This window comes from Cetorhinus maximus, chromosome 16 (genome assembly GCF_964194155.1).
Source record: "Cetorhinus maximus chromosome 16, sCetMax3.hap1.1, whole genome shotgun sequence".
Taxonomy (NCBI): domain Eukaryota; kingdom Metazoa; phylum Chordata; class Chondrichthyes; order Lamniformes; family Cetorhinidae; genus Cetorhinus; species Cetorhinus maximus.
Genome location: NC_135894.1, coordinates 105109724 through 105124789, shown reverse-complemented (window position 1 = coordinate 105124789; position 15066 = coordinate 105109724). Strand labels below are relative to the sequence as shown.

The window sequence follows — 15066 nt, the reverse complement described above, 5'->3', positions numbered from 1 at the left end:
GGGCTGGAACTGGGCTCAGCAATTGGTCTCCACGGGACCAAGAAAGAGACCAAACCCTGTGCTGGGCTGGCTTGAATAAGATTTATTGGGAAACAGCTGTCTGAGTTTGGCTTGGAGTCAAACAGCCTGTTTGGAAAGCTAAATAACAGGCTTATGGTTGGATCACTCACTTGTGTAGCAGAGGATGCTCCTGTCTTTCTATCTAACCATGTCTTACCCCAGGGCTTGTGTGTCCCTTTGTATCAGGGGTTGAATGTCCCAGTATTTGTAACCTCCTCTCCCATTTGGTACTTTTATCAGGAATATGAAGGTGAACGGAATGCGGAAAATGAGAGACATGGTCAGGGGAAAGCCACACTACCAAACGGTGACACATATGAAGGAGCCTATGAGTATGGCAAGCGGAATGGAATGGTAAGAAATGACTGTCCCCAGTGTTGTAAAAACCAAGTGTTGTGACATTCCCAGACAGACAGAAATAATTCAAAAAGCTGACAGTCATCACTCTGCTTTACTAAACGATACAGCATCAGAACGGATCCATGGAATGAAATCCTACAACTCCAATTCTCAGCATAATTGATGCTCTATGTGTAACTAGCAGAGCTGTCCCACAGACTAGTCAAGCAACAGCTTGACATAGTCATCCTCACGGAATCATACCTTACAGATAATGTCCCAGACTCCACCATCACCATCCCTGGGTATATCCTGTCCCACCAGCAGGACAGACCCAGCAGAGGTGGCGGCACAGTGGTATACAGTCGGGAGGGAGTTGCCCTGGGAGTCCTCAACATCGACTCCGGACCACATGAAGTCTCATGGCATCAGGTCAAACATGGGCAAGGAAACCTCCTGCTGATTACCACGTACCACCCTCCCTCAGCTGATGAATCAGTGCTCCTCCATATTGAACATCACTTGGAGGAAGCACTGTGGGTGGCAAGGGCACAGAATAAGGGGAGGTGGAGGGCATAGTGGTTTTGTCACTGGACTGGTATTCCAGAGACCCAGGGTAATGCTCTGGGGACCCGGGTTCGAATCCCACCACAGCAGATGGTGGAATTTGAATTCAATAAAAATCTCGAATTAAAAGTCTAATGATGACCATGAAGCCATTGTCGATTACTGTAAAAACCCATCTGGTTCACTAATGTCCTTTAGGGAAGGAAATCTGCTGTCCTTACCTGGTCTGGCCTACATGTGACTCCAGACCCACAGCAATGCAGTTGACACTTAAATGCCCTCTGAACAAGTGCAATTAGAGATGGGCAATAAATGCTGGCCTAGCCAACGACACCCACTTCCCTTGAATGAATTTTAAAAAAGAATGTATTCTGGGTGGGGGTCTTCAACGTCTATCACCGAGAGTGGCTCGGTAGCACCACTACTGACCGAGCTGGCTGAGTCCTAAATGACATAGCTGCTAGATTGGGTCTGTGGCAGGTGGCGAGGGAACCAGCAAGAGGGAAAACATATTTCACCTAATCCTCACCAACCTGCCTGCCACAGATGCATCTGTCCATGACAGTATCGGTAGGAGTGACCACCGCACAGTCATTGTGGAGACAAAGTCTGGTCTTCACATTGAGGATACCCTCCATCAGCTGTGTGGCACTATCACTGTGCTAAATAGGATAGATATCGAACAGATCTAGCAACTCAAGACTGGGCATTCATGAGGCGCCATGGACCATCAGCAGCAGCTGAATTGTATTCGAACACAATCTGTTACCTCATCGCCTGGCATATCCCCCACTCTACCATTACCATCAAGCCAGGGGATCAACCCTGGTTCAATGAAGAGTGCAGGAGGGCATGCCAGGAGCAGCACCAGGCATACCTAAAAATGAGGCGTCAACCTGGTGAAGCTACAACACACCATGCCAAATACCATAAACAGCAAGTGATCAACAGAGCTAAGCAATCCCACAACCAACAGATCAGATCTGAGCTCTGCAGTCCTGCCACATCCAGTTGTGAATGGTGGTGGACAATTAAGCAACTCCACAAATATCCCCATCCTCAATGACAGGGGAGCACAGCACATCAGTGCATAAGATAAGGCTGAAGCATTTGCTACAATCTTCAGCCAGAAGTGCTGAGTGGATGATCCATCTCAGCCTCCTCTGAAGGTCCCCAGCATCACAGATGCCAGTCTTCAGCCAATTCGATTCACTCCATGTGATATCAAGAAATGGCTGAAGGCACTGGATACTGCAAAGATTATGGGCCCTGACAATATTCCGGCAATAGTACTGAAGAGTTGTGCTCCAGAACTTGCCGCGCTCCTAGCCAAACTGTTCCAGTACGGCTACAACACTGGCATCTACCCGGCTATGTGGAAAATTGCCCAGGCGCATTTGTACACAAAAAGCAGGACTAATCCAACCCAGCCAATTACCACCCCATCAGTCTACTTTCCATCATCAGTAAAGAGATGGAAGGGGTCATCAACAGTGCTATCAAGCAGCACTTGCTTAGCAATAACCTGCTCACTGAAGCCCGGTTTGGGTTCTGCCTGGGCCACTCAGCTCCTGACCTCATTACAGCCTTGATTCAAAAGAGCTGAACTCCTGAGGTGAGAGTGACTGCCCTTGACATCAAGACAGCATTTGACCGAGTGTGGAATCAAGGAGCCCCAGCAAAACTGGAGTCAGTAGGAATCAGGGGATAACTCTCCACTGGTTGGAGTCATACCTAGCACAAAGGAAGATGGTGCAATTAGAACAAAGAGAAGTACAGCACAGGAACAGGCCCTACGGCCCTCCAAGCCTGCGCCGATCATATTGCCCGTCAACTAAAACATTTTGCACTTCCGGGGCCCGTATCCTTCTATTCCCATCTTATTCATGTATTTGTCAAGCTGCCTCTTAAACACCACTATCGTACCTGCTTCCACCACCTCCTCTGGCAGCAAATTCCAGACACTCACTACCCTCTGCGTTAAAAACTTGCCCCACACATCTCCTCTATAGTTTTCTCCTCTCACCTTAAATCTACGTCCCCTAGTAATTGACTCTTCCACTCTGGGAAAAAGCTTCTATCTACTCTGTCCATGCCACTCATAATTTTGTAAACTTCTATCAAGTCGCCCCTCAATCTCTGTCGCTCTAGTGAGAACAATCCGAGTTTCCCCAACCTCTCCTCATAGCTAATAACCTCCAGACCAGGCAGCATCCTGGTAAACCTCCTCTGCACCCTCTCCAATGCCTCCATATCCTTCTGGTAATGTGGTGACCAGAATTGCACGCAATATTCCAAGTGTGGCCTAACCAAGGTTCTATACAACTGCAGCATGACTTCCCAGCTTTTATACTCAATACCCCTGCCAATGAAGGCAAGCATGCCATATGCCTTCCTGACTACCTTATCCACCTGCGTTGCCACTTTCAGTGACCTGTGGACCTGTACACCCAGATCCCTCTGCCCATCGATGCACTTAAGGGTTCTGCCATTTACTGTATAATTCCTGCCTGTATTAGACCTTCTAAAATGTATTACCTCGCATTTGTCTGGATTAAACTCCATCTGCCATTTCTCCGCCCAAGTTTCCAACCGATCTATATCCCGTTGTATCCTTTGACAATTCTCTTCACTATCTGCAACTCCTCCAACCTTAGTGTCGTCTGCAAACTCACTAATTAGCCCAGTTACATTTTCCTCCAAATCATTTATGTATACTACAAACAGCAAAGGTCCCAGCACTGATCCCTGCAGAATTCCACTAGTCACAGCTCTCCATTCAGAAAAGCACCCTTCCACTGCTACCCTCTGTCTTCTATGACCAAGCCAATTCTGTATCCATCTTGCCAGTTCATCTCTGATCCCGTGCGACTTTACCTTCTGTACCAGTCTGTCATGAGGGACCTTGTCAAAGGCCTTACTGAAATCCATGTACATAACATCCACTGCCCTTACATCATCGATCATCTTTGTCACTTCCTCGAAAAACTCGATCAACTTTAGTGAGACACGACCTCCCCTTCACAAAACCATGCTGCCTCTCACTAATACGCCCATTTGCTTCCCAATGGTAGTAAATCCTGTCACAAAGAATCTTCTCCAATAATTTCCCTACCACTGACGTAAGGCTCACCGGCCTGTAATTTCCTGGATTATCCCTGCTACCCTTCTTAAACAATGGAACAACATTGTTGGAGGTTAGTCATCTCAGTTCCAGGACATCACTGCGGGAGTTCCTCAGGGTAGTGTCCTCGGCCCAACCATCTTCAGCTGCTTCATCAACGACCTTCCTTCCATCATAAGGTCAGAAGTGGGGATGTTTGCTGATGATTGCACAATGTTCAGTATCATTCGCAACTTCTCATACTGAGTTAGTTCATGTCCAAAAGCAGCAAGACCTGGACAATATCCAGGCTTGGGCTGACAAGTGGCAAGTAACATTCGTGTCACACAAGTGTCAGGCAATGACCATCTCCAACAAGAGAGAATCTAAGCATTGGCCCTTGACACTCGATGGCATTACCATCACTGAATTCCCCACTATCAACATCCTGGGGGTTACCATTGACCAGAAACTGAACTGGACCAACCATATAAATACTGTGGCTACAAGAGCAGGTCAGAGGCTAGGAATCTTGCGGCAAGTAACTCAACTCCTGACTCCCCACAGCCTGTCCACCATCTACAAGGCATAAGTCAGGAGTGTGATGGAATACTCCCCACTTGCCTGGATGAGTGCAGCTCCCACAACATTCAAGAAGCTTGATACCGTCCAGGACAAAGCAGCCCACTTAATTGGCACCACATCCACAGACATTCATTTCCTCCACCACCGATGTGCAGTAGCAGCAGTGTGTACCATCTACAAGATGCACTGCAGGAATTCACCAAGGCTCCTTCGACAGCACCTTCCAAACCCACGACCACTACCATCTAGAAGGACAAGATCTGCAGATAGATGGGAACACTGCCACCTAGAAGTTCTCCTCCAAGTCACTCACCACCCTGACTTGGAAATATATCGCTATTCCTTCACTATCGCTGGGTCAAAATCCTGGAACTCCCTCCCTAACAGCACTGTGGGTGTACCTACACCACATGGACTGCAGCGATTCAAGAAAGCAGGTCACCACCACCTTCTCAAGGGCAACTAGGGATGGGCAATAAATGCTGCCCCAGCCAGCGATACCCACATCTAATGAACGAATAAAAGAAAAGGGGTGGGGAAGATTAGGGACTGAAAAGGGGATTGACACATGGAGACAAGGGCCATGGCTGAGGTATTAAATGAATACTTTACATCTATCTTTACCGAGGAAGAAGATGCTACCCAGGCCATGGTGACTGAGGAGGTCGGTAAGGTACTGAATGGGCCAGAAATTGCCCAGCCAGCAAAGCCAACATCCTATGAATGAATAAATTCTGAGTGTTCACCTCCAGAAAGTAAATTGGTGATGGATAGTACTGGAGACAATCTTTACTCAGTTACATTTTACATTTACTTTTACATTTTAGAGATTTCCTTTCTCTCCAGTATAAGCCTGTAAAGTCAATCTGTAACCTTTTCTCCCTCACACTTTGCATGTAGTGTACAATATCCCACACTGAACAACCATCTACATAATAAACGTAACTACAAGCATAAGAATCAGCAACAGGAGGAGGCCACTCGGCCCCTCGACCCTCTCCACCATTCAATAAGATCATGGCTGATCTAATTGTAACCTCAACCCCACATTCCTGCCTACCCCCAATAACCTTTCATCCCCTTTGTTTATCAAGAATCTATCTAGCTCCGTCTTAAAGATAATGAAAGACTCTGCTTCTGTTGCCTTTTGAGGAAGAGAGATCCAAAGCCTCACAATCCTCAGAGTCAAAATTTCTCCTCATCTCCATCTTAAATGGGCGGCCCCTTATTTTTAAACAGTAACCCCTAGTTCTAGATTCTCCCACATGAGGAAACATCCTCTCCACATCCGCCCTGTCAAGACTCCTCAGGATCTTATGTTTCAATACAGTTTGTTTCTATCTTCAGTATGCCCCTTATACAGAATCGCACTTAAGATATTTGACAAATAGAATTCCATATCCACTGCCTCTCAAAGAGCCAAAAGTACTTTTAACAATACTTTTTATTTTCTTAGTTTCCCAAATTAAAGGATAACGTTTCCCATTTTCAGCCATAAGAAATATGAAACCATCTACACAGGAATACCCATCAGAAAATTCAGCAGGTCTGACAGCATCTGTGGAGAGAGAAACAGAGTTAACATCTCAAGCCCATCTGACTCTTCTTCAGAGCAAAAGAGAAGTAGAAATGTGATGAAATTTATACTGTGTAAGGGGGGTGGAGTAGGTGAAGCTGGATAGAAGGTCAGGGATAAGTGGGGCCAAGGAGAGATTGACTAAGATGTCATGGACAAAAAGAGAAAGGGAGTGTTAATGGTGGTGATAAGGGCTAAAGAAGGTGCTGATAGTGGCCTTCAGGTAAGAAAGCAGAATGTGTAAATAGCAGAACAAGGGTAAGCACTCTGTGAAAGAACAACATGAACAAGTAACAGATGGTCCTATTGGGGGTTGGGTGGGGAGAGGGGGCAGTGGTTGGGGATAAAAAAGGGGATAAAACAATGAAAAAAAGTAAATAAAAATAAGCAGATAAAAAATAATTTTTTTTAAAAGGAATTCAAAAGGGGTGAAGATAGAGGAGATGGTCTGAAGTTGTTGAACTCAATGTTAAGTCTAGAAGGCTGTAAAGTGCCTAGTCAGAAGATGAGGTGCTGTTCCTCCAGTTTGCGTTGAGCTTCACTGGAACAATGCAGCAGGGCAAGGACGGACATGTGGACATGAGAGCAGGGTGGAGTGTTGAAATGGCAAGCGACAGGGAGGTCTGGGTAATGCTTGCGGACAGACTTAAAGTTGTTTCACAAAGTGGTCACCCAGTCTGCGTTTGGTCTCTCCAATGTAGAGGAGACCACATTGGGAGCAGCGAGTGCAGTGGACCAAATTGAAGGAGGTGCAAGTGAAATGCTGCTTCACCTGAAAGAAGTGTTTTGGCCCTTGGATGGTGAGTCATAGAGTTACAGCACAGAAATAGGCCCTCTGGCCCATTGTGTCCATGCCGGCCATCAAACACCCATCTATTCGAATCCCATTTTCCAGCACTTGGCCCATAGCCCTGTATGCTTTGGCGTTTCAAGTGCTCATCTAAGTACTTCTTAAATGTTTTGAGGGTTCCTGCCTCTACCACCCCCTCAGGCTGTGTTCCAGATTCCAACCACCCTCTGGGTGAAAAAAATGTTTCCTCAAATCCCTTCGAAACCTCCAGCCCCTTACCTTAAATCTATGCCCCCTGATTACTGACACCTCTACGAAGGGGAAAAGTTTCCTCCTCTCTACCCTATCTATGCCCCTCATAATTTTGTATACCTCTGTCAGGTCCCCGCCCCCCCGCCTCAGCCTTCTGTGCTCCAATGAAAACAATCCTAGCTTATCCAATCTCTCTTCATAGCTGAAACACTCCAGCCCAGACAACATCATTGTGAATCCCCTCTGCACCCTCTCCAGTGCAATCACATCCTTCCTATAGTGTGGTGACCAGAACTGCACACAGTACTCCAGCTGTGAGCTAACTAGTGTTTTATACAGCTCCAACATAACCTCCCTGCTCCTATATTCTATGTCTTGGCTAATAAAAGCAAGTATCCCATATGCCTTCTTAATCACCTTATCTACTTGTGCTGCTGCCTTCAGGGATCTATGGACATGTACACCAAGGTCCCTCTGATCCTCTGTACTTCCTAGGGTCCTACCATTCATTGTAGGATGGCCGTGTTAGTCCTCCCAAAATGCATCAACTCTCACTTCTCAGGATTAAATTCTATTTGCCACTGCTCTGCCCATCTTACCAGCCCATCTATATTGTCCTGCAATCTAAGGCTTTCCTCTTCACTATTTTCGACACCACCAATTTTCATGTCACCTGCAAACTTACTGATCATACCTCCTATCTTCACATCTAAATCATTAATGTACACTACAAACAGCAAGGGTCCCAGCACCGATCTCTGTGGTACACCACTCATCAGAGGCTTCCAATTGCAAAAACAACTTTCGACCATCACCCTCTGCCTCCTGCCACTAAGCCAATTTTGGATCCAATTTGCCAAATTGTCCTGGATCCCATGGGTTCTCACGTTCTTGACCATTCTCCCATGCGGGACCTTGTCAAAAGCCTTACTGAAGTCCATGTAGACTACATCAACTGCACTACCCTCATCTACACAGCTAATCACCTCCTTGAAAGATTCAATCAAATTTGTTAGGAGGGAGGAGGTAAAGGGACAGGTGTTGCATGTTCTGCGATTACATGGGAAGGAGATGAGGTGTAGGGGCTGATGGAAGAGTGGACCAGGGTGTCCCAGAGGAAACGGTCCCTATGGAATGCTGATTTGGGGGGAGGCGGGGGGGGGGGTGAGGGGAAAATGTGTTTGGTGGTGGCATCATGTTGGAGATGGCGGAGGATGATCCTTTGAATGCGGAGGCTGGTGGGGTGAAAAGTGAGGACAAGGGAGACCCTATCATGGTTCTGGGAGAGAGGGGATGGTGTGAGGGCAGAGGTGCAGGAGATGGGTCGGATTTGGCTGAGGGCCCTGTCAACCACAGTGGGGGAAAAACCTCGGTTGAGGAAGAAGGAAGACACGTCAGAAGCACCTTTACACTACCGTTAACATTCTCTTTGTCTTTTGTCCATGACATCTTTGTTAATCTCTCATTAGCCCCCACCTATCGCTGGTCTTCTATCTAGCTTCACTTGCTCCATCCCGCTTACACGATATAAATTTAATCACATTTCTACTTCTGAAGTAGGGTCATAAGGACTCAAAACGTGAACTCTGTTTCTCTCTCCTCAGATGCTGTCAGACCTACTGAGATTTTCCAGCATTTTCTGTTTTTATTTCAGATTTCCAGCATCTGCAGCATTTTGCTTTTAAAATATTGGAGAATCTGTTTTTAGTTGAACACAACTATTTTCTGCAAAACAGACCTCACTGAAAAATATCACATACAGGAAGCATCAATCAGGCCAGCGGCATATTTGTTTAATTTCCATAGTTTCCCTTCTGTACCTGCTGCCTCAGTGGACAGTTTCAGAAACACCCATCTGAAAATTATTGCTCTGCAAAAATGTTGATTGACATTTAGGAAGGACAGGAAGCGAGGAAAGGTTGGGGGGTGGCTCTGTCAGTTAATGATGGTTTTAGCACAATAGAGAGAGGTGACCCAAGTTCAGGAAACCAGGATGTGGAAACGGTTTGGGTAGAGATGAGAAATGGTAAAGGCAAGAAGTCACTTGTGGGAGTTGTGTACAGACCCTCTAACAGTAACCACATGGTAGGGTGGAGCATAAAGGAAGAAATAAAGGGAGCTTGTCTGAAAGGTATGGCAATAATCATGGGGGATTTTAACCTACATATAGACTGGAAAAATCAGATGGGCAAAGGAAGTCTAGTTGAGGAACTCAGAATGTTTTTGGGATAGTTTCTTAGAACAGCACGTTCTGGTGCCAACTAGAAAGCAGGCTGTACTAGAACTGGTATTGAGCAACAAGATGGGATTAATTAATGACCTCATAGTGAAGGTGCCCCTAGGTAGCAGTGATCATATGATTGAATTTTATATTCAGTTTGAGGGAGAGGAGAGTGGGTCTGGGACCAGTATTTTAAACTTAAATAAGGGCAATTAGAAGGGCATGACAGTAGGAGTAGCTAAAGTGAATTGGCTAATGAGGTTAAGGGGTAAGTCAATAGAGATGCAGTGGCAGATATTTAAGGGATATTTCAAATACACAGAATAGATACATCACAACAAGAAAAATTCCAAGGGGAGGACCTACCATCCGTGGTTAACTAAAAAAGTTAAAGATAGTATCAAACTTTTTTAAAAAGCATATAATTGCACAAAGATGGGTGGCAGGTCAGAAGATTGGGTGGAATATAAATAAACGGCAAAGAATGACTAAAAGATTAATGAGGAAGGAGAATTAGAGTATGAGGGAAAACTAGCTAGAAATATAGAGACAGATAGTGAAAGTTTCTATAGCTACTTAAAAAAAGAAGAGTTAACAAAGCATTGGTCCTATAAAAAGTGTGCCTGGGGAATTAATAATGGAAATTAAGGAGATGGCAGGTGCATTGGGCAGGTATTTTGCATTGGTCTTCACGAGACAGGATACAAGTAACATCCCAGAAATAGCTGTAAATCAGAAAATGGAAGGGAGGAACAAACTCAGGAAAATTACAATCACCAGGGAAGTGATATTGAGCAAATTGTTGGGGCTGACAAATTGTTGAAACTGCAGGCTGACAAATCCCCAGGTCCTGATGGACTTCATCCTAGGGCCTTAAAAAAACTGGCTAGTCAGATAGTTGATGCATTGGTTTTAATTTTACAAAATTCTCTAGATTCGGCGAAAGTTCCATTAGATTGGAAAATCGTCGTTTGGTAGTACAGAAATGGAGTATTGCTGAAGAAAGAGATTTTTGTCAAAGCTTTTTATCTTACACTCAGCATGACAATTCGCAAGAAAATGTCGGGGGAAACAACAAATTTATACTGTGTGAGACGAGAGTGCTGATTGGAAAATAGCAAATGTAACTCCTTTACTCAAAAAGAGAGGGAGACAGGAAACAGGAAACTACAGGCCAGTTAGCTTAACACCTGTCATAGGGAAAATATTAGAAGCCATTATTAAAGGCATTATAGCAGGGCACTTAGAAAATTTCAAGGTAATCAGGCAGAGTCAACATGGTTCTGTGAAAGGGAAATCATGTTTAACCAATTTATTGGAATTCTTTGAATAAGTAACACATGCTATGGATAAAGGAGAACTGGTGGATGTGCAGTACTTAGATTTCCAGAAGGCATTTGATAAGGTGCCACATCAAAAGTTATTGTGGGAAACGAAAGCTCATGGTGTAGGGGGTAACATATTGGCATGGATAGAAGATTGGCTGGCTAACAGGAAACAGAGAGCAGGCATAAATGGATCATTTTCTGGTTGGCAAGATGTAACGAGTGGTGTGCCACAGGGATCAGTGCTGGAACCTCAACTTTTTACAATTTATATAAATTACTTGGATGAAGGTTGCGAACTTTGCTGATGACACAAAGGTAGGTAGGAAAGTAAGTTGTGAGAGGACATAAGGAGGCTACAAAGGGATATAGATAGGTTAAGTGAGTAGGCAAAGATTTGTCAAATGGAGTATAATGTGGGAAAAGGTGAAAATTGTCCATTTTGGCAGAAAGAATAAAAGAGAAGCTTATTATCTAAATGGTGAGAGATTGAAGAGCTCTAAGCTGCAGAAGAATCTTGTGTCATCGAGGTCTACAGCACAGAAAAAGGCCCTTCGGCCCATCGAGTCTGCGCCAGTCAAACAAGTACCTAACTATTCTAATCCCATTTTCCAGCACTAGGCCCATAGCCTTGTATGCCATTATCCTCATACAAGAATCACAAAATACTAGTATGTAGGTACAGCAAGTAATTAGGAAAGTGAATAGAATGTTACCTTTATTGCGAGAGGAATTGAATACAAAAGTAGGGAAGTTATGCTTCAGTTATACAGGGCATTGGTGAGACTACACCTGAAGTACTGTATACAGTATTGGTCTCCTATTTAAGGAACAATGTAAATAGATTGGAGGTAGTTCAGAGAAGGTATACTTGACTAGTACCTGGAATGGGCAGGTTGTCTTATGAGGAAAGGCTGGACAGGTTAGTCTTATATCCACGAGTTTAGAAGAGTAAGACCAGATTGAAACATATTGTTAGAAACAGTATAGTTTTAAGTTGAATATACATATATGTGTGTGTGTGTGTAAAAAGGGTTCTAGTTTCATTTAGGCTTTGTTTTGTGAACCTTGGTGCCAGGAAGTCTGGATGGACTCCTAACTGAAAGGTCAGGTCTTTTGGGTTTGTTTGAATATGTAAATTTTTAATGAGGTTTTACAACCCCTGAAGGTAAAAAGGTGGTTTAAAAAGTGAGTGATTGTGAGGAGAAATAAACACAAAGTAGAAAAAAAACTTCACTGTTGCCTAGCAACAGTGGTCAAATGACACAAACACAAAAAGACAGAGGGGAGAGTTCAGTGTGTGTCAGGGATTTTCAGCTCTCTGACAACACTGCAAGGCTATTGGGACAGTAGTTGACTGATTAGTCAGTTATAGAACTCAGTGAAGTGATCAGTTTAGCAGAGGTGCTATTGGAAGACTGATTTAGTGTGCAGTTTTTTGGGTGTCTCAGGGAGAGATACGAGTTGGGTGAAAAGCATCAAGTGAATGCTCAGGAATTCACCAGAAGAAAACCATTTGTAACTGTGCCAGTCCCAAGTGAGAAGCCTTTGTGTGTCAAGCTAGTAGTAACTTCATTGGTTTATGTGTCTGTAAGATAATGCTGTGGTAAAGGAATAGTGTGAATTTGAAGCATCTTCTTGTGTTTGTATTGAGATCTTTCCAACCTCTTTGTCTGGTGTAATAAAGTTCATTTTTCTGGTTTAATAAATATTTTATCCTTTGTGTTAAAAGTTCATCAGCAGACTCCTGTGAATTTGTTCAGTAACTTTCCTCCATGGTTTCAAAAACAAAGTTGGGAGCTATCAAGCCAGGTTTCACTCTGGGATCTGGACTTGTCCAATATTAACATCAGCTGGGATCGTAACTATATAAGATCCTGAGGGATCTTAACAGGGTGGATGTGGAGAGGATGTTTCCTCTTGTGGGAGAATCTAGAACTAGGGGTCACTGTTTAAAAATAAGGAGTCGCCCATTTAGGGCAGAGATGAGAATAATTTTTTTCTCTCAGGGTTGTTAGTCTTTGGAACTCTCTTCCTCAAAAGGTGGTGGAAGCAGAGTCTTTGAATATTTTTAAGGCAGAGCGAGATAGATTCTTGATTAACAAGGGGTGAAAGGGTAGGCAGGAATGTGGGGTTGAGGTTACAATCAGATCAGCCATGATCTTATTGAATGGCGGAGCAGACTGAAGGGGCTGAGTGGCCTCCTCCTGCTCCTGGTTTGTACGTCCTTGTGTATGTTCGTATGATCTGCATTCCCACAAATATGTGGCCAAAAGAAATAAAAAGATTTTCAAGATTACTTTTCCAGCTGCTGGAGCATCCACTTTCACATCTGGATCACTCAGTTGCTCTTTTAAATCCCTGGTAACTAACCTCGCTATAGCCTTGTAATTACCATATGAAAGGACATTTTCAACACAAATCCACCGCTGTGATAAACCTGGTTATCCCTTATCTGGTAACTCAGGATTAACTCCAAACTCTCTCCAACTATCTAATTATTTTTATTTTGCCTCTGTTATTAATTTATCCTCAAGCTTATTGGCAGCCACCAAAACTTCATAGTCATGAGGACTTAGAGACATTTTTATCTGGCACAGTCTTTGCACACTAAGATACATGAGTCCATGTCGGATCTCCCTGGAGCAATCCAGTCAGTCCCATTCACACACTCTATCCCCGTAGCCCTGCAAATTTATTTCCTTCAAGTGCCCATCCAATTTCCTTTTCTCTTGGGGAGCCAAGGAACTAGTGAGATTGAGGATCTGAAAGAAATTAATATTAGTAAAAAAGTAATGCTGGAGAAATTAATGGGGCTGAAAGTTGATAAATCCCCTTGACCGGATGGACTAAGTCCCAGAGTGTTGAAAGAGGTGGCTGTAGACGTAGTGGATGCATAGGTAACCATATTTCAAATTTCTATAGATTCTGGAATGGTTCCTGTGAATTGGAAGGTAGCAGATGTCACCCCATTATTTAAGAAAGGAGAGAGAGAGAAAATGGGGAACTACATATCTGTTAGCCTGACATCAGTAGTAGGGAAAATGCTAAAATCTATTCTAATGGGTATGATAACTGAGCATTTAGAAAATAATGGTGGGATTGGGCAGAGTCAATATGGATTTATGAAAGGGAAATCATGTTTGACAAACCTGTTGGAGTTTTTTGAGGATGTAACTAGCAGAATAGTTAAAGGAAAACTAGTGGATGTGGTGTATTTAGATTTTCAGAAGGCTTTAGATAAGGTCCCACACAGGAGGTTAATAAACAAAGTTAGAGCGCATGGGATTGGGGGTAGTATACTGGCATGGATTGAGGATTAGTTAATGGACAGAAAACAGAGGGTAGAGATAGATGGGTCCTTCTCAGGTTGGCAGGCTATGCCTAATGGGGTACCACAGGGATCAGTGCTGGGGTCACAGCTATTCACAATCGATATCAATGATTTGGATGTGGGGACCAAATGTAATATTTCCAAGTTTGCTGATGACACAAAACTAGGTGGGAAACATGAGTTGTGAGGAGGAGGGAAGGAGGATTCAAGGGGATTTAGATAGACTAAGTGAGTAGGCAAGAACATGGCAGATGGAACGTACCAGTGATCTTCACTATTTTTCAAGCAAGGGCCATTTTAGCAAAAAACCTGCAATGTGTAAGCCACATCGACTACTAAATTATCATTGCTTATTACTCCTTCATGATGTAATGTTACAGAATGACACGAGTAACTAAAACAAAACCACATATTATACTTAAAAATAAATATACATGTACAATTGAAAAAACAGCACTCATAAAACAATAACAATGAAAGTATAAGGAATTAAAAAATGCACCTGTGCAAGTAAACTTTTTAAAAATTGAATGCAAAACTTACTTTAAAAACTGGAAGAGCTAAATTCCTACATTGGTAAATTAAATAACTTTTTATATTTTTAAACTTATTTTCTTTAAAAAGAAAAGTGTAACTTTCTATTTACAGTACCCCCTGCCTGCCACCACTCCTGCTTCCTGAACCTCCTGGTCACTGCAGATCCTCGTCCTCCCCAACCCTCAGTATTGTGGTCTCTCCCCCTCCCCAACCTTCGAGTTGTGGCCTCTTTCCACTCTCTGACTCACCTTCTCGGAGAACCTCCCACCCTCTGACTCACCCTCTCGCCACTCCCCTCTCGTGGGACTTGGGTTCCCATTCAAGATCCAGATCTAATCCAAAGCTCCAATGTTGTAGAAATATGAGTGCTGATGGTG

The 15066-nt window shown here is 43.8% G+C and overlaps 1 protein-coding gene across 1 annotated transcript in view; it reads left to right on the top strand.

Moving 5' to 3' along the window:
• rsph1 (radial spoke head component 1) overlaps positions 1-15066 on the top strand; it is a 72063-nt gene that overhangs the window by 9773 nt on the left and 47224 nt on the right. The window contains exon 2 of the mRNA XM_078560567.1: positions 301-414. Within this exon, the coding sequence (XP_078416693.1) occupies positions 301-414 (114 nt within the window). The remainder of the gene's footprint in view (positions 1-300; positions 415-15066) is intronic.